Source organism: Gavialis gangeticus, unplaced genomic scaffold (genome assembly GCF_001723915.1).
Source record: "Gavialis gangeticus isolate Ggan-Ray unplaced genomic scaffold, GavGan_comp1, whole genome shotgun sequence".
Classification (NCBI taxonomy): domain Eukaryota; kingdom Metazoa; phylum Chordata; order Crocodylia; family Gavialidae; genus Gavialis; species Gavialis gangeticus.
Window position 1 is genome coordinate 62,754,560 of NW_017728994.1, and position 22,315 is coordinate 62,776,874.

General features: G+C 40.5%; 1 protein-coding gene across 1 annotated transcript in view; it reads left to right on the plus strand.

Annotated features, from left to right (window-relative positions):
• Nucleotides 1–22,315, plus strand: part of INPP5F (inositol polyphosphate-5-phosphatase F) — a 120,628-nt gene that overhangs the window by 92,602 nt on the left and 5,711 nt on the right. Inside the window, exons 8-19 of the mRNA XM_019502916.1 lie at nucleotides 1,714–1,893; nucleotides 4,258–4,325; nucleotides 5,118–5,242; nucleotides 10,922–10,999; nucleotides 11,297–11,417; nucleotides 13,193–13,321; nucleotides 15,073–15,190; nucleotides 15,794–15,992; nucleotides 16,876–16,947; nucleotides 17,134–17,207; nucleotides 19,097–19,225; nucleotides 19,933–20,020. Coding sequence (XP_019358461.1) covers nucleotides 1,714–1,893; nucleotides 4,258–4,325; nucleotides 5,118–5,242; nucleotides 10,922–10,999; nucleotides 11,297–11,417; nucleotides 13,193–13,321; nucleotides 15,073–15,190; nucleotides 15,794–15,992; nucleotides 16,876–16,947; nucleotides 17,134–17,207; nucleotides 19,097–19,225; nucleotides 19,933–20,020 — 1,381 coding nt within the window. The remainder of the gene's footprint in view (nucleotides 1–1,713; nucleotides 1,894–4,257; nucleotides 4,326–5,117; nucleotides 5,243–10,921; nucleotides 11,000–11,296; nucleotides 11,418–13,192; nucleotides 13,322–15,072; nucleotides 15,191–15,793; nucleotides 15,993–16,875; nucleotides 16,948–17,133; nucleotides 17,208–19,096; nucleotides 19,226–19,932; nucleotides 20,021–22,315) is intronic.

Sequence of the window (22,315 nt, forward strand, 5' to 3'; positions counted from 1 at the left end):
TTTTCATAATAGTTGGGAAGAGTTCACTGTTGACCTATTAAAAAAAAAAAAAAGAAAAAAAAAATTCAGAATCATGGTGGCTATAGCTTTAATATTAAACATTTAAATGCTTATTTGTAAGTATTCAAATAGTTTTATGAAGTTGGAGCATCACTTTTTTACTAACAGGTTGACTTAACAGATCAGATCTTACTGTCTTAATAACGTTATTTTGTACAGCACTTTAAGAATAATTGTTGGATGTGTTCCCAAATATTACCATTTTTTTTTTCTTTCTTGCTTACATCTGTGTTTTGACTTAGAATCGACCTGGAATACTATTTTAAGGAGTGGTCTCAAAGCACGTACTGGTTGTTCCTTCCTAATTTTTCTGCAAATTTCAGTAATTGTGAAGGATACTACTTATACCTGCAACTAATTTAGTGTTAAAACTACAATATTAAGAAAAAATGGTTCCTTTACATTTATAAATAGACTTTGGCAGTCTATCCTGTATCTGCTTGAGGACCTCGGAATTATTTTTTTGTGGGGGAGGCAGGATGAGGGGAAGAAAAGGAGGCGTGATTTTTAAAGTGTAGACATTGCTAATAAGCTTAACACTATATTACTACTTTTACTTGTTCACCCATACTGCAGTTTAATTAAGGCATTGCAATGAGATTCTAAAATTTGGTGCATCAGACTTTTATACTTGTTTTTCATGCTTCCATGTTGTAATTAACTATATTTGAATGTAACTTCATTCACTTTTGTCCTTTTTAGATTCCAGATACAAGCCGTCATAGTTTCCAAACTATTATACTTGACAGTCAAGCACAGGGACAGTAGATTAAAATAATCTCAGTAGTGATAACTGTTTTAAAATGCACAGATCTCAATATGTAGACAAAAAATTAATTGCCACCCCCCCCCCCCATCAAGTTTTCTGCAGGTAAATCTTCAAACTTCTCATGGGACTTCCCTGTTTACCATTGTGTAAATTAGAGCATCTCTTTTAGCTTTTGATTTCAAATTTTAGTTATTAGTGTGTTATGTTCAGCTGGTGGAACAGCGAACCTGTTTCCTATTCTGTCAAGGTTAGTTGCTGTTTAGAAAGAATGAATTACTTGTCATGTGTAGAGTTATGTATAATTAGCTCTCAGAGTTCACTTAGTGCAGTGCCTGAAAACTGTATGGTCCTATTAAAAACAACAACAACAAAAAACCCCAAAACCTATTAACCCCCCCCCCAAAACCCAAAAGAAAATCCCCTTCTTTCTCCCACCATCCTTCATCCTCCATAATTTTTTATTTGTCTATAATTAACTTCCACTTCAGTTTTTGGGTGTTTTGTCTTGATCTTGTCCTTCCAGTGTTAGTGCTCATGGAGCATTCCCCACAACAGAACAAGATTTTGCTAACAAACATACTCTTAGGAGTTGCCTGGGGCAAGGCTTATTCAAAGTTTGTTTCATGCCTACCAAAGTAATATAGAGTGGGAGACAGGAGCCAAAAGAGGGAATCGTCCAGGTTTTGTGTTTTTGTAACTTGGGTGTCCCCTAGATTGTCTGTCTGTCTGTCTGTCTGTCTGTCTGTCTGTCTGTCTGTCTGTCTGTCTGTCTGTCTGCAGTGTTTGTATTTTCTCCATGGACCACCTCTCAGAAGTGTGCAGAATATTCTTATAGAGGGTTAACTTTTTAAAAATAAACTGATCCCTCTCCTCCTGTCTTCTAGGCATGCGGTATAAGCGAAGAGGTGTTGATAAAAATGGGAATGTGGCAAATTATGTGGAGACCGAGCAGTTGATTCATGTTCATAATCATACACTCTCATTTATTCAAACGCGAGGCTCTGTGCCGGTGTTCTGGAGTCAAGTGGGATACAGATACAACCCACGGCCACGACTAGACAAGAGTAAGTTCTGGTAATTTTTTGGAGTCTGTAAAGAAACAGAGATCACTTAAACAGTGTGTGAACATTTTAGTTTTTCTGTTGATCTTTTAGTACTATTCCAGGTTATTTACTTGACCAAAAAAAAGAGGGGGGTTCAATTACAATGAACTTCAGTTCTTAAGCTAAGCTTGAAATTTGATTAAGGATCCTCTATCCCAGATGCGGAGGGATAATTACATCCCAGTATATAACTCAGTGCCTTTTCCATACACCATCTTATCTGCTGTGGCATGTTACCGAGTCAGGGAAAGGGCGGCATCTGATCTTCTCTTATGCCAATCCAAAACTTAGGAGGCAGTGTGAAATTCACACCACAGAGTTCATTAACATTTAGGATTCCTGCTCCTGCCGGGAAAGAGACTGTTATCTTCTGGGTAACTCAAGACCAGTGTTCTGTCACACGTTTTCTCTCATTTGGAACAGAAAGGATCTTAATGCATCAAAATTAAAGCCTAATGATTAACTTTGCCAGTGTAAGAAGGTCAGAGAGCCTGTGCCGGGGATCAAGTTTAGATTGCTATTCAGACCTCTGGATTATTCCCTGCAGTATACTTATGAGGGTTGAGGTTTTCACTGCTCCATATCGCAGCAGATTCATAATTTTATGAACAGAAAGGGATGGGGGAATACTCAAAAGAAAAAGTCTTCAGTGTTCTCCTGGATCAGAGATATAGACAGCAAATAGATTGATGCGGTAGAGTCCCTCATACCACAAGCATGTAATTCTTCAAGACCCAGCATTTTTGTATTTACCTTCTCTTTCTGATAGTTTCAGGGAATTTTTATCCATCTGCCACTTAAAATTATTTGTTTCAGCTCTTCTCCCTGAAGGGCTTATGATTTTGCTGTTTTCTGCCTTTTTTTGAAGGCAAGGATTGCTTTCCTGTGTTTGGCTTCTCAGCATCTTGTGGGCTAAGATCAAGAAGTTGCCTTCCCCTCCTCACCCCCATCCCTCTTATGCGAGTCCCTCACTTGGGCACTCTGTATTTCTCTTATGGCTTTGTCATTTTTTGGTTCAAGACTCTTAACTTTTACTAATATAATTCAATCTAGCTGAATGGGGCCTTGCCTCCTACTTGGGACTCTAGATGCTGTCTTGGTCAATAACCAATGCTGATTCTGAGTCTGGCTGTGGTGTTAGAGTGGTGGTTAGTAATCATTTTGCTGGTGTCACCTGTCATAGTTCAAGAATCACTAGGAGATTCAAATGACAAGTGCAGATCTGTGCTAGAAATCTTGAAATAGCTGAAAAGGGATGATTTGTTGCCAGATTCTAGAAGTGGCAAGTGTAAATGAATTCCTTTTTAAAGTGAGAAAACCACAGAGAGTCACAGGAGCAAAGGGAAATCCAAAAAATACCCAGATCACATGAAAACAGTTGGAACTAACAAAATGCTAACGACTTTCTTTGTTTGTGACATCTCTTCATGGGTTGGACAAATCATTATTCTTGTGATCAGCTCTTTTAGCTACCTTTTAGGATTGTTAGGAAGAATAATCCAGTCATTTTGAAAGAGATTCATATAAAGTAGTTGTGGTGATGAGTTTTGAAGAAAAAGATACAAACTAGTCAGTTAGTTGGTAGTATTACAACTTTTTAAGAGCTATTTAGAAACAAAGTTTCTCCCCTGTATAGTCTTTGAATTTTTTTCAGGGTTTGTTACCTGCCTTGCTATCTTGGTTTAATACTTGCTTTCATCAGATCTATGAGCTCTTTTAAAGAGATCTTTAAAACCTCTTTCCTGTGAAATGGGCTCATATGAAGCATGAAGGTAAGGCAGAGTGGTTGAACAGGTTTGTACTGGAATAACCTTGAATGGAATTGGGTTGGCTGGAATAGAAAAGCAAATAAGTCAAGCTACTGTATTCATGGGTAGACAGTGGTGGTAATCAGTACCACAGTATTGCTCTAATACTATTAGTTATTTGCATCTCTACCTTCTTTTGCTGTAGGACTGGTTTTCAACCTGTGGTTTGTGGACCCTTGATGGTCCACAGACTGTCTAAGGAGTCTGTGAAAGATGACAATGATCAATCAAAAGTATCTGAATACTTACACTTACCATTCAAAGTGGTCTGTACCTATTCACAATGTCCGGATGGGTCTGCACTTTGAATCATAATTTTTTAGGGGTCTGCAAATGAAAAAAGGTTAGGACATTCAAGAAATGCATAGTATGTTAATTTGATTCTGTACAAGGTACTGTGCTTCCTATTCCTCCTAGCTACCTTAGATATCGATATTATCGACTTGAATATATTTTCATAGCTTGTGTATGAATAGAGATAAAAACTAGATTTTCACAACTTCATTCTGCTCTGTAGGTGAAAAGGAAACTGTGTCCTATTTCCGTGCACATTTTGAAGAACAACTGAAAATTTACAAGAAAGAGGTGAGTTTTAGGTCTGCAATGAAGTTTTTGTTGGTCTGAATTAACTGCTTATTGGGTCTAAAGGGACAATTAAAAATAGGACTTCAGTTTTAGCTTTTGAGCAGTCTTTGGCCGATGTTTCTAAGAATATGAGTTAAGCTCAGTTTTTGGGTAACTATGTAGGCTTGATAAATCAACAGTTCATTTTTATTAGAAATGAGCAACTATAGCAGGACACCTACTATAGTTTAAAAAAGGGAGAAACTGAAGTCTGCAGAGCAAGGGTGTCAAACATGGGGACTGCAGGCCAGATCTAGCTCACAGAGCCTATAATTTAGTTCCTGGCTGTTTCTTTTGCTGTGCCAGATGGGCCCCTTGTGCAGTGTCTGGGATGTCTGCTACCCTAGGCAGTTGCTTGGACCAGGTCCCTTTGCTGCAGTGCCCATGCAGCTTGCTGCCGGTCCCTAGCTGTGCTGCTCACGTATTGGTGGGTGGCAAAACCTGACATGGCCCCAGAGAGCAGCATGGACAGTGCAGCCCAGGACTTGGCCTCAGTGAGTGTTGTGACCTGGTCTCAGTGGAGCAGCCCTTCATGGCTGGCATCCTGGCTTGGCATCCCAGGTGCATGCTGCCTGCTAGGTCAGGCGTTCAGGTGTGGGAGAGAAGTATCCATGGGCCTGAGTTTCACACCCCTGCTGTAGAGATTCAAAATAAGTATTATTGTTTTTAACAGCTTTATTTTAGTGAGAGAATAGAGTTCAGAAGGTGATATTACCAAGATTAATACAATGTAAAATTCTTTAACTTGAATAGGTCATTATTAATTTGGTGGATCAGACTGGACGAGAGAAAATTATTGGTGATGCTTTTCTAAAACAAGTGCTTCTGTACAACAATCCACGCCTCACTTATGTTTCCTTTGACTTCCATGAGCACTGGTAAGAAGGCTTTCAGATATGCTTATTTGTAATATTTGCTAAAGTGAGAGAGATGTTGCAATGGGATTACTATGCTTCTCTAATAGTGCATGAAATGCATTTACTTTTACACAGCTAGAATAATTATAAGTAGAATAATTAATATAATTCTGAGGTTTTTTTTGTAGTTTAGGCTGATGGTGTTTTCTTCTAGTATTTTATAAAAACCAATGAGGAAAAAAAAATCCAAAACTTTTAATCCCCATTTTTTGCTTACTAGTTAAATCTGTAGCTTAACATTAGGGACAGCCCTATTTCACTTTAGTGTGCATTCTTTTTCAGTCAGTCTCCTAGGCTTCATGGTATGTTTTTGTTTTTGTGCTGTTTCATATTGCAAATTGTATTGTACATTTTCTAGTATAGAATTTCATTTTATACACCTAAGAACATTAAGCACATGAAATACCCTATGGTTCTTTCAGAATTCTGGTTGTGCTTGTTTGTATGCAGATGTTTTTTTTTTTTTTTTTTTAATATGAACAGATGCTTAATTTTTGTACTTAGGCTTAAAAATGAGCTCTTCTCAGAATAATAAATACTGTTCTAAAGCCACCCAGGGTATGCACTACATGTCAGTTATTCTGACTCGAGATAGCTAGCGATTCTATCGTAGACAGGTCTTATAATATGTAAATTCAGGGTTGTGGCTGTTGTAGGGTTTCTGTTTCATAAGGCATTCAAGATGGTGTGCTTTACTGGAAAAATGACTCTGCAGTTAATGTTCTGATTCACTGACTGAAGGCATATGTGCCAATAGGGGGCATTGTGCTTTTGGAAAATGCTCTTAAATGGGAGGTGATTTAAAAACGTTAATAGACTTTAAAACAATGGCACACTTTTGTCATAGTGATGTCCTGACCTAATTTGAATTCACTATGTACTCTTTGCTTGTTTCCTTTCTATGGATCATTAATCTTTATTGCTCTTTTGTCCTGGGGAGCAGTAGTTATTTATTTATTACTCACTCAGAGATCAGAATCATGCAGTTTGCAAGTAGACAGAAAGACGTGAAATCTGTCTTGATAGTTTAGGGATTTTTTTAAATTAGTGAAGTTACAAAAAAAAAAGGAATTTCAATAGTGCAACTTACCTTATTTTTCACAGATACTAAAATGGATCCTTTTTGTGTGAACCATGCTTTACACCAGGAGTTGACAATGTTTTGGGCCAGAGTGCAAAAGACACCCCAACCCTAACGCACAACTCAGCTTGGCGTGCAGGGGCAAACCGTGGGGGAGCTGTGAGGGGCCTGATCTTTGTTGCTGGGAATGGCTGCACATGTGCCTCTGGGAGGACTGTGGGGGAGGGACTGGGTCTGCCCTGCCACGACCCCTTCCCTGCCCTATGCTCCAAGGCATGCATGCAGTCACTGGCACGGCACCAGTGCTGGAGCTCCTGAGCCCAATACAGCTGTCTGCAGCCTGCTTGCTGCCTGCTGCAGCTGCCCGGAGCTTGGGCCAGCTGTGGCAGGCAGTCTGGGGCAGTGTAAACCCAGTCCCTCCCCAGCCATCTGAATGGAAATGTGGGTGCAGCTGCCATCACAGAACCTGGCCAAGGACTCTGGAGCCCAGTGCAGCTGTCTGCAGCCTTCTGGCTGCCTGACACAGCTGGCCCAAGCTCTGGGCAGCTGTAGCAGGTAACTGGCAGGCTACAAATAGCTTTACCAGGCTCTGGAACACTGGCTCTGTGATGGTGGTGGCTGTAAGCATGCCTCCAGGAAGGGGAGAGGCGGGAGTTGCGCTGTCTCAGGCCTCTCCCCCTGGAGGTGCACGTGCAGCTGCTGCCGCCACAGAGGCCAGCCAATGCTCTGAGCCCGGTGCAGCTATTTCCAGCTTCCCAGCTGAAGCCAGCCCGGGCTCTGGGCAGCTGCTGCCTGCCATGGAGACGGGGCTGCTTGCAGCCTCCTGGCTGCCTGCTGTGAGCAGCCTGAGCTCTGTGGCTGGTGGCCTAGGTTGGCTGTGGTGTGACAAGCAAAATGGCCTTGTATGCCACGGTCTGGCACACGTACTGGGGATTGCCTACCCCTGCTTTATACTAATGCTGTGAGTCTTGGTTACTTAGGTAGCTTCACCCTTGTGCTTTTTTTCAAGAAAGATTTTGCAGAAAGCACCCCTAAAGGTCTGTTGTGGATGAACTCTAAATATCCTCCTTTGGAAGCTACTACTGGCACCTGAATAGGGACTCAAACAACCTCTATAGTGTAGAGGGCCCAGCTTATTACTCATGTAGGGCTCATGTACACGGCACAATTTTTACTCTTTCATGCGCTGCAACTATGCCTGTTTGCACGAGTGGGATTTCCCAATGCTTTAAAAATCTTTTTTGTGCATTAAACTAAAACTCCTTGGACGTAGTTTAGTTTGGCTCACCTGGAATTAAAGTGTTGTGTCCATGGATTCATTGCATTCAAACACAAGGGCATACTTCTTTGTCCACCAGATGGCATTGCGACTTTTTTGTAGTTCATCTCTTTGAGTTGCTTCTGCTTTTGAATTGCTTCTGCTTTTTTCTTTTTCTTGTGTGGTTTGCTGGCTCCCCGCTTCCACAGCTGCATGGGAGAGCATGGGCAGCTCTGGACCATCCTGCTGTCCTGTGGCACTGGCCAGGGACCTGGCTTAATTCGTTTGAAAACCTAGTGAGTGTAAACATAATATGACACTCCAAAATAAATTGTTTTAAATTTTATAAACCTATTTAATTTAATGAGGATTAAAACCCGTAGTGTGTACGAGTGCCTGTGGGCAACAGTCTGCATTATGCGTAGTGTACTTCTTTTTTCCTAGGCCAACAGCCCCTCCTCACCAAACCCCTAGCCTTTTTCTAGGGTCTCAGCTGATCTCAGACTTAGCTTTGGGAGGGTTCTCCATTCTTGTCTGGATGGTACTAGCCATTGTTTCCTTAAATTAGCCGTGAGTACATTGCTTTTAAATGAGTTGTGTTGTTTTGCCTTTCCTTCCCAGATTTTACAATCCCTTCACAGTCCACTTTGACTTAATTTTGTTTGCAGGCAGACAGCAATGCAGAATTGAGCAGGGAGCCAGTCTCATGTCATCAAAAGATTAATAAACACTCCCAGGTTGTTACAAAGTTTGCCTCCATAATAGAGATTTATATCTGTAACAAATATCCCTAATGTAGGTGGTTCCTAAGGTAAGATACAGCAACAGAAAGGTATTAGTAGTAAGGGTATGTATTTGAGGCGAACATTTTGAACATAATGGCTATGAAGCATGTATGCGTCTTTTAGCTAACTTTTGAAAATATTCCTCATTGTCATAGTTCCATGACCATTTCTTCTAGTTCTTGTTACTCTTAAAGACCTTTGGTTTTGTTGCCTTTGTCCATTCCACGTGTTTTGCCCACCCGATCCTCACATGCCCCCAGCTTTTTCTCTCTGTTCTGGGACCTTGTCCAGGCTAATAGGCTATGTTTGAAACTGTTAGCTGGCACATCCTGTATAGTGTTAATGAGTGCTCCTGATTTTTCTAGTTCAGGCAGGTTTTTTAGAATCTTTCCCCAAGTGATATAATGTGACAAAAATAGGGAATCTGAGCCCCTATCAACAAATGAATTTTTCCTTATAATAAAGAAACAAGTACGTATCTACAAGTGAAGCTGGTGAAGAGTGCCTATTCTTCATCCATTAATTACCTTCCATGCTTGTACCGTCTAGTCCTGTGTGTTGTCAAGTAGTAGTAGCCTTTTCAGATAATATGATTTGGGGATGGGTGTTGTGGGGCACGGGCAGTCGTGTTTGTTTCTGTGTTCCTTTTTTCTGACCCTTATACCTTGGCATAGGATGTTTAAATGCTTCAGTTATCAAGCTTCACAGAAGGGGTTTTGTCCTGCCATATAATGCGACTAGGGTAGACTGGTAGTTGCATTTCGTACTGGGATGGCTGCGTTCTAGTGGACAGCGTGATCCCTTCATTTATTTGCAGGCCTTCAGGATGAAATATTCCAAAAGAATTGGCTTACCTTTTTTAAGTCACTTTTTGGTTTGGACTTCATAGATTTTATAGATTTCATAGACATTAGGGTTGGAAGGGACCTCGGAAGATCATTGAGTCCAGCCCCCTGCCCGAAGGGCAGGAAGTCAGCTGGGGTCATAGGATCCCAGCAAAATAAGCATCCAATTTTATTTTTGAAGGTGTTCAATGTAGGTGCTTGAGCTTTAACACCTTTTAGTCACCTCCAAAATCTAATCATCCTATAATAATTCAAATGAGAAGTTGAAAGGTTGGAAATAAGATAGGCATGGGTGGTTGATTATTTTGTGTGGTTTAATTTGCATCTGGTATTTGTAACGTTTGAGAAACTTTTCATTTTGTTTGAAAACTGCAATTACTACCATTGCAAACCTGTGCAGGGGGGAGAGCCCCAAGTTTCTCCCCACTGTTTATCCCAAGAAAGTAGCTGAACTTTGTCCTGTGATAACTCTTTATCCTCTCAAGCCTTGGCTCCAGTGCCCTTATATCAGAGCCCACAGTGGCAGCATGGGAAAATCTCCAGATAGTTTCCCTGTGAGTTGTCAAAGACTTGTAGTTTCCCCCCCACCCCTTTCTATAGAATGGGCTCGCCTGGAATATCATTCAACCTGAGGTCATGTTCCATCACAGACAATAAATAAGGAGACAAAACAACAAGTTTATTTTATAAGAGAAAAGAAAATCTGACTTTTTAGTCTGAAGACAGAACAAAAAGACAAGTTAAGTGTCTTACCCTCTTACCTGTCTATGACCTGGCCTTGTAGTCCTGCCAGTGTTTCCAGAGATCAGACTTTCTGCCGATCCTGCCAGCCCCGACTGCTGGGGGCTTGGACTCTTCCCCAAGCCTGGGATTACTAAAGATCAGGATGGCCTTCTAGGCAGTCCCTAAATATCTCCAAGTCAGCCCCATCAGTGGTGTCCTAATTGCTTATGAGTCTCAGATTCCTCTAGAAATTTCTCTCCCTCCTCAGGCATCTGAGATTCCTCTAGCTAATGGCCCATTACTCCAAGATGTCTTCAGTGTTGAGCGGTTGAACTTCGTATTACAGGCGTACAATATCTTTGGAGCCTCCCAATGCCTGAGGAAGGGTGCTTGTGCCCGAAAGCTTGCAAAGAACCTTTTTTTCAACTACTCGGTTGGTCTAATAAAAGATATCACATCTACCCAAAGAACCTTGCCTGCCTGTGTCTGTAGACCAACATAGCTACAGCCAGCAACCCTGCATCCTAATAATAGCCACTTTCGCCTGCATTTGGGAGCCACAGTAGTTCTTGCCCTAGTGACACAATGGCAAGAGATACTTAATTTTGCTTACTCCCCTTTCCTTAAGTAGGCATCCCTCAGTTCCTTTGACTAAACCATGTCCAAAATCATAGATGTATATAGACTGTATACTGTAATTCTGACAGAGATAAAAGGGATATAAACACATACGGTATAACATTAGCTTGTCTATGAGACTACTTACAGCGTATTAGTAAAACAAACACAGAAAACCTGCATGACACCCCAAATTTCGTGGGGTTCTTGATATCCTATTATTTTGCTTCATATGTAGCCACAGGTCAGTTTGCATATAATCTTTATGTGAATTATGATGCTATACATTTTTCTCAGTGAAAACTTGTTTTCTATACTTCTGTATTTTAGCCGAGGGATGAAGTTTGAAAATGTTCAAACGTTAACTGATGCCATTCATGATATCATCCTTGACATGAAGTGGTGTTGGTAGGTATTGAATATGCTCAGGTGACTGTTATATTTTGTTTAAAAAACCCCAAACCGTAATGAAACAAGGAAAAGCAGTGTAAAATGATGTTTACATAAGAAAGTATATTAAATAATTATGAGCAGTGGGGCTGATGAGTAGAGTTATAACTGGCACGATGAATGAATTTGAGTTGAAGGTTCTGCGGTTGATTTTAATAGGAACATGTTTTCTAACTTGTGTGGATTGATCATTTCCTGCACCTTTAAGAGCTCTCAGTTGATAATACTTTCCTCTTCTGTTCTCCTTTTCAAAAGGGTTGATCAAGCTGGTGTGATTTGTAAACAGGAAGGAATTTTTCGGGTTAACTGTATGGACTGTCTGGATCGTACCAATGTTGTACAGGCTGCAATTGCACGAGTGGTCATGGAGCAGCAGGCATGTATGACTTGTAAATTTACATGTGCTAAATACCTTGCCTTTTTTACTTAAAATTAAATAGCATTTGTGTTTGGGAAGGAGCAGGTCTGGATCCTAGCAGACCTATGAAGTTGGGGGCTGGGGAGAAGGCATGCATAAAACCTTGGAACCAGGTTCAAAACATTTCAGGATTGGAAGGCAAAGTTTTAATGTTTTTAAGAAAAAGGCTGGTATTATGAGTCCCAGAATGTCTTTTCTCACTTTGATCATGCAGTGAATTAAAGACAGTTATTTATTTATTTTAAGTGGTCACTGCTTGCTCTAAAACAAAAGAAGGGGTTTTACATTTATTGTTCTGAAGAATGCTTGGGTTCTGTGATGGATGTGCAGAGGTACAGTTGGGTTTCAGGCGCTTCAGAATAAACTGTCACGTGCAGCAGAGAAAATGCATGACAGGCTTCAGAGATGAGCATTTGCTTAGGCAAAAATTCTCCATCCCCCAAGCATTCTAAGCTGGTTATTGATAAACCATTATTTTCTGGAATTATTCTGTCATTTTACAGAGAGGGTATTTTCAAGTGATGGTAAGAGGAAAAAGATCCTTAATGAGTTTACTTCTATGTTTAATGAACATCTTCCTCCTATGGCCCCCTCAACATTGGTTGCATTATCCTCTGATGAAGGGCATTAAGAAAATGGCAGTGTACATAGCTAATAGGGCTACGTGAAGCTTTGGTCACTGATTCGATTTGGCGGAGACTCGGCCTGATTCAGTGGCCGAGTCTCTGAATCGAATCAGAACCCTATGAATTGACTCGGAGAGATTCAGAAAGATTCAACGATTTGGACGTAGACAGTTTTAAATGGTTTTTCTACATACCTCAAGGTACCAGGCGGCTCGTGAACGCTGAGATGGTGGAGCGGATGGACTGTCCCACAGCAGTGTGGGAGGGTCCCCAGCGCACTTGGCAGCAGACCCAGAAGTGGACCAGAAGCACTTCTGGGTCAGCTGGGAAGTGTACAGGGGGGCCGCTCCACAACTCCTTGGCTTGGCAACTGGTACTTCCTGGGTTTGGGGGGGTACTTGGGGGGCCCCCCGTGGCCAACTGCCGAGCTGGGGGACACCGGGGGGTCCCCCCCATGCACTCGGTGGTGGACCTGGAAATGGACCGGAAGTGCTTCTGGTCCACTTCTGGGTTCGCTGCGGAGCGTGCGGGGGGGCCCCCACGCTCCTGTGGAACACTCCATGCACCCCAGTATCGCAGCGTTCACAAGCCGTGCCTGGTACATCAAGGTATGTAGAGAAAACATTTAAAGCATGTCTGTAGCCACATTGCCAATTCTCTGAATCGGCATCGAATCTTCAGTTTCGGTTTCTAGTGATGAGGGGTGAAGAAGGGTGATTGCACCCGAAAGCTTACTAAGAACTTTTTTCTAACTACTCTGTTGGTCTAATAAAAGGTGTCACATTTACACAAAGAGCCTTGCCTGCCTATTGGTCTAAGGTATACTCATAACTCTTTTGAATACAGTTTAGCAACTGATCACTGCAAGGTAGTTTTGAGTCGATAGGCAGTCATTTTTCATGTTGTGGAAGATCGATATCTGGCAGAAAGTACCAGAACAATCAGTTCTTCAATAAATATGAAATGTTGGCTAAGATTTTAGTCAGCAGGGTTTTATTACTGTGGTGTGTGCTGCATCACTGGTTTTCTTTATAAAGTTTTTATAGTTTCAGGACGTGTTGTCTTGTTTCGCTGGCCTTTTCTATTAATAAATGTGTCAAATTCCAGCTGAAAAAGTTGGGCGTGATGCCACCAGAACAACTCTTACCAATGAAATGCAATCGAATCTACCAGATAATATGGGCAAACAACGGAGATGCCATAAGCAGGCAGTATGCTGGAACAGCAGCTTTAAAGGTAACGCATCATGACCTCTGAGTTTTTATTCGATATCACTTATTTTGTTGGTTTTAAATATGGACAGAAAATCACTTTAATTTTTTGATTTGTTTTGTGTCATTTATTTATATAGTTCTTGAGACTTCTACCAATTGCCAGTAGGCAATTGGTTAAAAGCTGCTTGCATAAAACGAGACATTCTTGCTCGGGTTCAAGTTGGCAGGATTCTCTTCAGCTGACGGCATTGCTGGCTATCAATAACTTGATCTGCTCCTGTTAGGCTCTACATTTAAAGAGGAGAATAATGTAATACATTACTTAATACTGAATCTAAATCCTGCCTTTAACTATCCTCTTTTATTTCATCAAAATGCCTGTAGTATTTCAAACATGTACTGGGGAGTTTGGGGAATAACTATTTAACTTCCTAGTTGTAGTGATGAAACTCAATCAGCTATTTTAACTAAAAGGAAAACTACTCCTTTAATATTTGTTTTGCAGTGTTGTAATTTAAAGGTGATCTGTGAAGACTTGCCTGCCAAGGCTAGGCTTCAGGATTGTGGACCCCTCAAACCCCTGGCCCTTCTCTCCAATACTTGATGCTCCATGATCTTCCTTTCTTCTTTCCTTCCCTTCCTACCACCCCTGTTGTTTCTAAAGCATTCAGTCATTGGCAAACTTTTCCGGTGATCTCAGATCCTGGTATACTGTCTAGCTCAATCTTCTTCTGTCAAGCTTTTGTAATTGTAAATTCCTCAGAGCAGGGATGGTCTCATTTCTTCCTGTCTCCTACAGCACTTAAATTAATAATGCTGCCGGGCAGGAGTAATTGTTGTTTTTCTTTTCATAGCCTTAGATTTTTGCATATTAAGCCCGTAAACAAGCTTTATGGTTCAGTCCAAGTTTTCAGTTACTTTACACAAAGCTATTTATATTCAGTTAAACTGACAGTCAAGGTATTCAACTGGAAACCAGCTTAATGGATGGAGTTTTTTTTACATTCTGAACACTTATTTATATATTTTTTCTTTAATGATTACTTGAATGAACTGGCATATGTGGGGTGCAGGGGGATTTGCATATTCTCAGCATCTCTGCAAGTCGGGCATTATTTGTCAGGGCTTTTCATGCCAAGAAATAAAAACTGCGAGACTGGAATCATTCCCTTTGCTCTAAGAGTTCTTACCCACTCGCTTTAGGTTTGCCCTGGCCTTGTTAATGCCAGCTGGTTCTTAAATGCATGATTGAAGGCAGCTATGTGGATGTAAATGACTGGCTTCAAGAAAGCAGCTTGTCTATTTGGGTGCCTGGCTTGCATTAGCAGAAACCAGAAGGGTCCCATGTCATCTTTCCACAAGCACCTGAAAAAAACCTAAACCTGAATGAATCATGAACTCCTGAAAAAAGTAGTGACTTTGATTTAACTAAACTAAAACAGAACAAAGCCCGAACAGCCTAAGTGACCTGTCTTAAGAGATATATACAAACGATCAGCTCTTTTTTTTTTTTTTTTATGACTTGAAATGTATAGTGTCACTTACGAACATGGTGCCCAGAACATCCAAGTTTGATCTCGGGTATTTTTTCCTTTTAGTGAATGTCCCAAAGAGTTTTCTGTATATGCAGAATAGTGACTTCATTCTCTGAAGAATCACTCAGTTTTGCAGTTCTAATGTTCAGAACACTAACGCTTTTTGAAAACAGCCAGGGCTGTATAAGTGCCACACATTTGGTTGATTAAATGTTCAAAGGAATGTTTTATGTAACAGGGTGACTTCACTAGGACTGGTGAAAGGAAGTTGGCAGGAGTAATGAAAGATGGAGTCAATTCTGCAAACAGATACTACTTGAATCGCTTCAGGGATGCTTACAGGCAAGCAGTTATAGGTAAGAGGATTTGTACAAATCTGTCTTCAGCTAAATTATTGAACGCACTTGTTTTTATATATACGGTATGCTCATGGAAATTGTCTTGTCACTGTTCCTGCATGTGACTCACGCTTTCAAGAAGTTAGCTAAGCAGGTGCTGTCAAGTTCCATACTGATTTATATCTTACTGTGTACTGAGGCAGATATCAGCTTTGAGTATGGTGGGGCATAAATCCAGTTTATTTCTTGTTTATAACCCCCTTTTTATCTCAAAGTAATGTACGTTGTGTTAAGCACTCTGCTTTAATCATTTAACAAATTCATACAATATATTCGATTAAACTGAACTATCTTAAATTATTTCTAGTAATTCAGGTATTTTCAGACACTTTTACAGTTACTCTTGTGAACACAATCTGCTGATTGAAAGTTCATTGCATAATATTTAGACTGTCCTACTTCTGATAGGTTTTGAGTAATTGGGCAAGACTTTAAATGTTGCTATGTTAAAAATTCTGTTTTGAAACTATGCTTATTCAGAGCAGTATGCTAAGTAGTTGCTGTATGTATTGCACTTATTGTATGTCTGTGCCTTTTTATCTTCTTCTGTTTTCTGTCTAGATCTGATGCAAGGTAACCCCGTCACTGAAGACCTTTATTCCATATTTACAAAAGAAAAAGAACATGAAGCACTCCACAAGGAGAACCTGAGAAGTCATCAGGAATTGATCAGCCAGCTATTGCAAAGTTACATGAAACTACTCCTCCCAGATGATGAAAAATTCCATGGTGGATGGGCACTTATTGATTGTGACCCAAGGTGTGTTGAATAAGGTTACAGTTGATTGACTTTTTTGTTGGCCATCTGCCACTCTGGAGTTGTTCACAGTTACAAACCTATTATATTACTAAAATGTATTTGTGGCATTGAGAGTAGATTACATTATGTTCCAAACATGATACAAATGAAGAGTAGTATAGAATGTGACCATGTCCTTGAAGCAATTAATGTGATTTGTACTGAAAAAACAAAAGGGGGTTGATGTGGTCTTGAAAACTCATATTATACCCTCTTACCAAACCCAAGCATCCTGTGCTTTAAGGTGGGAGTTTAATACTGCTTCTTCACAAGATTCATAATCCCAATCGACAGTTTTGCTTGAGCAGATTTGGCCTGGTGTAGATTCAGTTTGTGTATGCAGTTTGAATAGCACAAGTTTAATAAGGCGTATTGACAGTGCGTTGGCTTGCCTTTATAGTTTTTAAAATATATAGAAATTATAGATCTATTTCAACGCAGAAGTAATGCCATAATTAAAATAACCAAGCTAAGTTAAATTACTTGGGTTTTTTTTGTGTTTTTTCAGTCGTGTTAGAGTTGTGCTTAGTTGTGATGGTCCAGGAATATGTAAGAGGCTAGTATTTTTGTGGGTAATACATCTTTTATTTGACCAAGTATCTGGTTGGGATAGATAAACTTATGAATGCAGGGCAGTCTTCAGGCCACCTGCATTTGAAAGTTTATCAAATTCTATTCCAACCAGGCAGGTGGTCCCGCAGGAGAGAACTCACAAAACCCCTTACTTTTTAATAAAAAAACCCACGTTTTTTTGACACACCAGCAAGATGTAGCATTTTGTAACAACTGTAGCTGTATTGTAAAAAGAAACCTTGTACATCTGTTTTTTCCTTCTTTCCTTTAGTCTCATTGATGCTACCCACAAGGATGTGGATGTTCTGTTGCTGCTTTCAAATTCTGCCTACTATGTGGCCTAGTGAGTCATTAATTATATTTTCTTTAATTTTTTATGTACTGTATGTTTATTAACAAACATACCCAATTTATATGAAGCGTTGTAATACTCTTACAGCTTATCCTTGCATGGTAAGTGGGTTTTAGCTGCGAGTAAATGGATACAACTTTGGACACTTGACTTTTTTTGTTTCCCCCCTCTGTCTAGTTATGACGATGAAGTTGACAAAGTAAATCAGTATCAAAGACTAAGCCTTGAGGCGTTGGAGAAAATTGAAATAGGTAAGACTAGAAAGTCATTGTACTACATTCCATACTATCCCTGTCTACTGCTTGGTCTAGCAGTTATTTGTACTTGTTGCTAAACCATGCTATGAATACAATGGACAGGGGGAGTGTTGTGGGGCAGCAGGAGACCCAAGGCAGTAGTGGTGGGGGATGCGGGAAGGGAAGTGGGGAGCAGCCAGCGGGGGATAAGTGTGGGCAGGGGACGGGGGCAATCTGCTTGATACCTCCCCACCACCTTGCTTGTTCTCCAGCTTTGGTAGTCTAAATTCACATTTCAGATGTCTTTAATGCTTTCAACAGTCATCTTTTCCACCTTTCTGTTTCCAGTTAGCTCACATAACACTGCTCAGCATAAAAAGCCTTTTGATATGTTTTTGGAGCCTTATTGGAACCAATTTAATAATAGGCTTTTGTGAAATTATTGCAGCGGTTAAATATCTGAATCAAATCAAAGTGTGATCCATGATCAGTGACTTCCACTTACAAAAAAGTTTCCAAAATATCATAGTCTGTCATCATTTAAACAGGTCTAGTCAATAGATGTCCCTTTTTGTAGAGGTTAAGTGGATGTGTATTCTCTGGTATCCTTTATTTTGCAGTCTGATGAATTGCGCTACAGTGTTTGTGACTATATTTTCTTTCATGTCTTAGAGATTTGAACAGCTGAAAGAGCTTCTTTCCATTTTAAAGGAGAATGCTGCTAGAATTCAGCTCTTTCAGACTTTCAGAAACACCTTTTTCAGAGTACTCGCTGGGTAGTGTTCATCATCAGGCATGTCCAGAATTAAGTTTTATAGAGATGAAGACTGTTTTGAGCTCTACATATAGTGTTACCAACTCATTACTTTATTATTTGTTTGCTTTCTGAAGTTCCTGGGTGGCAATTTAGGCCTCTAGAATAAAACTGCAAGTAGGAGGTAAATGAGCATCTTAGTTGGCTACTCCTAAGTGTTGTGATTATCTGCAGGATGGAATCTAGAGCACTTGCAGAGGATGCCACTGGCCTAAATGTATCTGTTGTCTCAGCTAAGCCAATAAAAACACTTCAAGTATTGCAAAAGATCTTTCTTTTTGTGGTTCCCCAGAGAATAAATCGGTGGACTTTTATAGCAGGATCGATGTTGTCCCCTGGACTTAACAGAAATCCCGTATTTGGCTTTCATTTATCACTTCAACTTCAACGTAGAGGCAGACTACAACATGAAGAAAATACATTATTTTGTATTAATGGCCCAAACAACAGAGACTCAATCAAGACAGATGGCAACTGGTATCCTCCCAGAGAAAGAGGTGGAGGGCCAAGCCATTAATACAAAATAATATTTTCTTCACATTGTAGTCTGCCTCTACATTGAAGTTGAAGTGATGAATGACAGCCAAATACAGGATTTCTGTTAAGTCCAGGGGACTACATCCATCCTGCTATAAAAGTCCACTGATTTATTCTCTGGGGAACCACAAAAAGAAAGATCTTTTGCAATATTTGAAGTGTTTTTCTTGGTTTAGCTGAGACGACAGATATGTTTAGGCCAGTGGTATCCTCTGCCAAAAACTCTAGATTCCATCCTGCAGATAATCACAACACTTAAGAGTAGCCAACTAAGATATGCATTTAGCTGCTACTTGCAGTTTTATTCTAGAGGCCCAAATTGCCACCCAGGAACTTAAAAAAAGCAAACAGACACGCTTACAGCAACTGCCACGAGTATACATAGGAGGCTGTGTGTACAGATCTAGGGAACAAGTGCAGAAAATGGTGTGTTTTTTCATTTTTATATCAAGTGAAGGTTATTGCTGACAGTGTTGCAATAGTCATTCTGTTAACTCATGGAAAAAAATGAGCCTCACCTTCCTAAAATGTGGAGGCTTGGCTTCTCTTTCAGGTCCTGAACCTACTCTTTTTGGAAAACCCAAGTTCTCTTGCATGAGGTTGCACTACAGATACAAAGAAACAAGTGGCTATTTTCATACCCTCCGAGCTGTCATGCGCAACCCTGAAGAAGATGGAAAAGGTACAAAATGTTTGTACTGTTTTCAGTGTGCTAATACGATGATGCTTAACCATGGTTTTGGAGCTTTGTATTAAAAAGGTGACTTTCATTATGGCCCCATTCTAGACATGGGAAGAGAGAACATAACCAAAAGAGACTGACTGGATAGTTACTCAGCTGTTCACTGTTTAAGTGGAAGATGTTAATTCACATTTGGTTAGCTTTAAAACAGCGTATTTCTTTCTAGCATCTGGATAGATTGAGTTCTATTGATGGTTGGGGCAGGATGCATTTAAACAAGGTCACAGTGGCTGACAGGTATGGATTAAGTCAGTGTAATTTGTGACTAAAATGCTTGATACTGTATTTGTTTAACCTAGTTAATAAAACACTTAACAGCAGAAAGTCTTGCTTCCTGTAGTAACCTTGCATTGTATGTTAACAAGAATTATAATAAGTCCTGTTTGATTTGATCCATACCATTTTCCCCAGACGTTGAGCCAACAGCAATTCCTGTCTGAATGCAGAGAGCATGAGGCCCTGGGGGGGGGAGGCTGATCTACATCAACTGTAGCCTTTACTCAGTTGTGGTTTGCTAAGGGTTAAAAAGGAGGTAATTAAAGCAAATTAAATTAAGTGACAAAGAGCCTCTAAAATTAGACTTGCTAGAATGTGGGGTTTTAAAAGTTTGTTTAGGAGAGTCTGACAGGCTGCTAATTGGATTTCAGACACCCTTCAGTGCATTGCAGAGATGCTGCGAATCACGAAGCAAGCCATGGGATTAGATGTGCCCATTATTGAGAAGAAGCTAGAGAGGTGAGTGTGATTTGGGTTTTTGTTTTTTTTTGGTGACATTAATCCCCAAACCCCTTATTTAAATTACTTCTTTCTTAGCGACAGGAAGACAAGTGTCCCAAAGGGTACTCTCAGCAACAGTATACTGTTTTACCTCCTCCTTCAGTTCTGTGTTACTTTCAAAACCTGTTTTTTCTGTGTCTCTAAAGGTATACCAATGAAAAGTAGTTCAAGATGGCAACTGCTTCTCTGTTAAGGCCTCTACAGATCTTTATATTTGTTACAGAACAAGAAGTAGGGGTCATAAAATGAAGTCAGTAGGTAGTAAGTTTAGAAATAACCAAAGGACGTTCTTTTTCACAAAGTGGGTAATTAAAATGTGGAACTCATTGCCACCAGATGCTGTGGAAGTTGACAATTTGGCCAGGTTCAAAAAGATGCTGTCTACTGGATGGATTCTTGGCGGAAAGGTGCATCAGGAGCTATTAAGTGTGGGAGTTTGGGGTACAGTCTCTGAATCACAGCTTCCTAGATCCTAAATGCTGGAGGCTGGAAGTGGGCTGCTTTTCAAAAGATAGGAACCCGTCTTGAAGCTGGTACAATGCTGCCATCTTAACAACCAAAGCTAAATAAAATGATGTACCCTCTTCTTTTGTGACAGTAGCGTGTGTGAAGTTGCTTTAATATAATGCTTGCCCATCAGTGGTATAGTAGGAAGCCACAACCTGTGAAATGAGATGCTTTTGGTTCTCTGCCCCAGGGTTAGGCAACCTTTTTGGCTGCAGGCTGGAATGACCCACCCCAGGTTGGAGATGGGCAGGTGCTCGGACCCTGCTGCTACTACTGCTAGTCTCCCTGGCTGCACAGGGGGAGTGTCCATTGCTGGCGTTTGTCCCATGGCAGCATGAGCAGATGCCTTGCTGCTGAAGACTGCTGAAGCCACATGTCTTTAGGTCTGATCCGAAGGTTTCATGGGCTGGATCCGGGCTGTAGGCTGCTGACCTCTGCTTTACTTTATGGCTTGAAACAAGAAAATACTAGATTGGAACTGCTGCATATGTGGTAGGAGTATTTCTTAGTTCACCTCATCAGACAGATGGGACATCGCCTGAGCTGGGGTGGGGGAGTCACTGATTTCAGGAGACCTCAAACCAGTCAACATGGAAGACGCCTTAAAGTGATGTGCTGAAGTATGCTGAGGATATGTCTACATGGCACAATGCAGGGCCATTCAGGGATACCAGAGTTTGCTTCGAGTTGGCTTGAATAATGGAAGCAGTGAAACCATGGTAGCGTGGTCTGTCTGGGCTGATCAGCCCTGCTGAGAAACAGGGTTAATTAATGTATATGCAGTGGTGTGCTAGTGCAGCTAGATGCAAAGTAGCTTAAGTATATCTGCCCAGAGTTGTATTGTGCCATGTCATTAGGCTTAGCAAGAGCATTCAGTGTCAGTGCTTATGCTAATTGTCTTTGATTCTTGGGGTATCACCTTCGAGCCTAGTGTTTTCATCTGGCACTTTGAAGTGAAATAGTGAAGAGCAATGCACTGTAAAAACCATTGCCCCACTGGATATTCTGTATGAAAGTCCTGGGATGGCTGCTGCCATCTGACAAAACCTTCAGAAATCTTCTCTGGGAAGGTGTCTGCCGAGTCTGGCTTCACATACATGCTAGTGTATGGATGGAGAAACTGCTTCCAAATGCAGCTCAAGCATGAAGAAGCAGGTTGAACAGAAGGCTTAAGCAGAAGAGAATGTTAAAAATGATATTGGGGGAAATGGAATGGACATTTTTACAATCAATTTTAATACTCCCTCAGGATCAATTACTCATTCTGTTTGCACTGTTGATCCTTTGAACCATCAAGGGGCTGTCCTTGGGTGTTGTCATATTTGATGCTATCTACTGGAAAGTTGATACTTCCAAACTCTGCACATGAAGACAGTCTGAGGATGCATATATACTCTGCATATATAGCATGTTATTGTCTCTTTTTTATATCTGAAGAAACCATCAAGAAAAAAATTAGTTTCAAGGATGTCTGCCTTGTTTGAATGGAGATGTATTTATTTCATACTGCTTTAATAAGCAAGAATAGCTACCAGTGTTGTACTAAAAAAAGGCCACATTTTAACAAGATAAAAGATGACAAAATGAAGCTGTTTAAGAAGGTGAATTTTAAATGTACTTTCAGTGTGCCTTTGCCTGAAAACAAACTTAAGACGACTCAGCAGAAAGGCAACCTACAAATAAATGATGTTGTCATGTCTCTACATTATCTTTAGCTTGTGGCTGTTACTAGCTCCAGGTCACTGT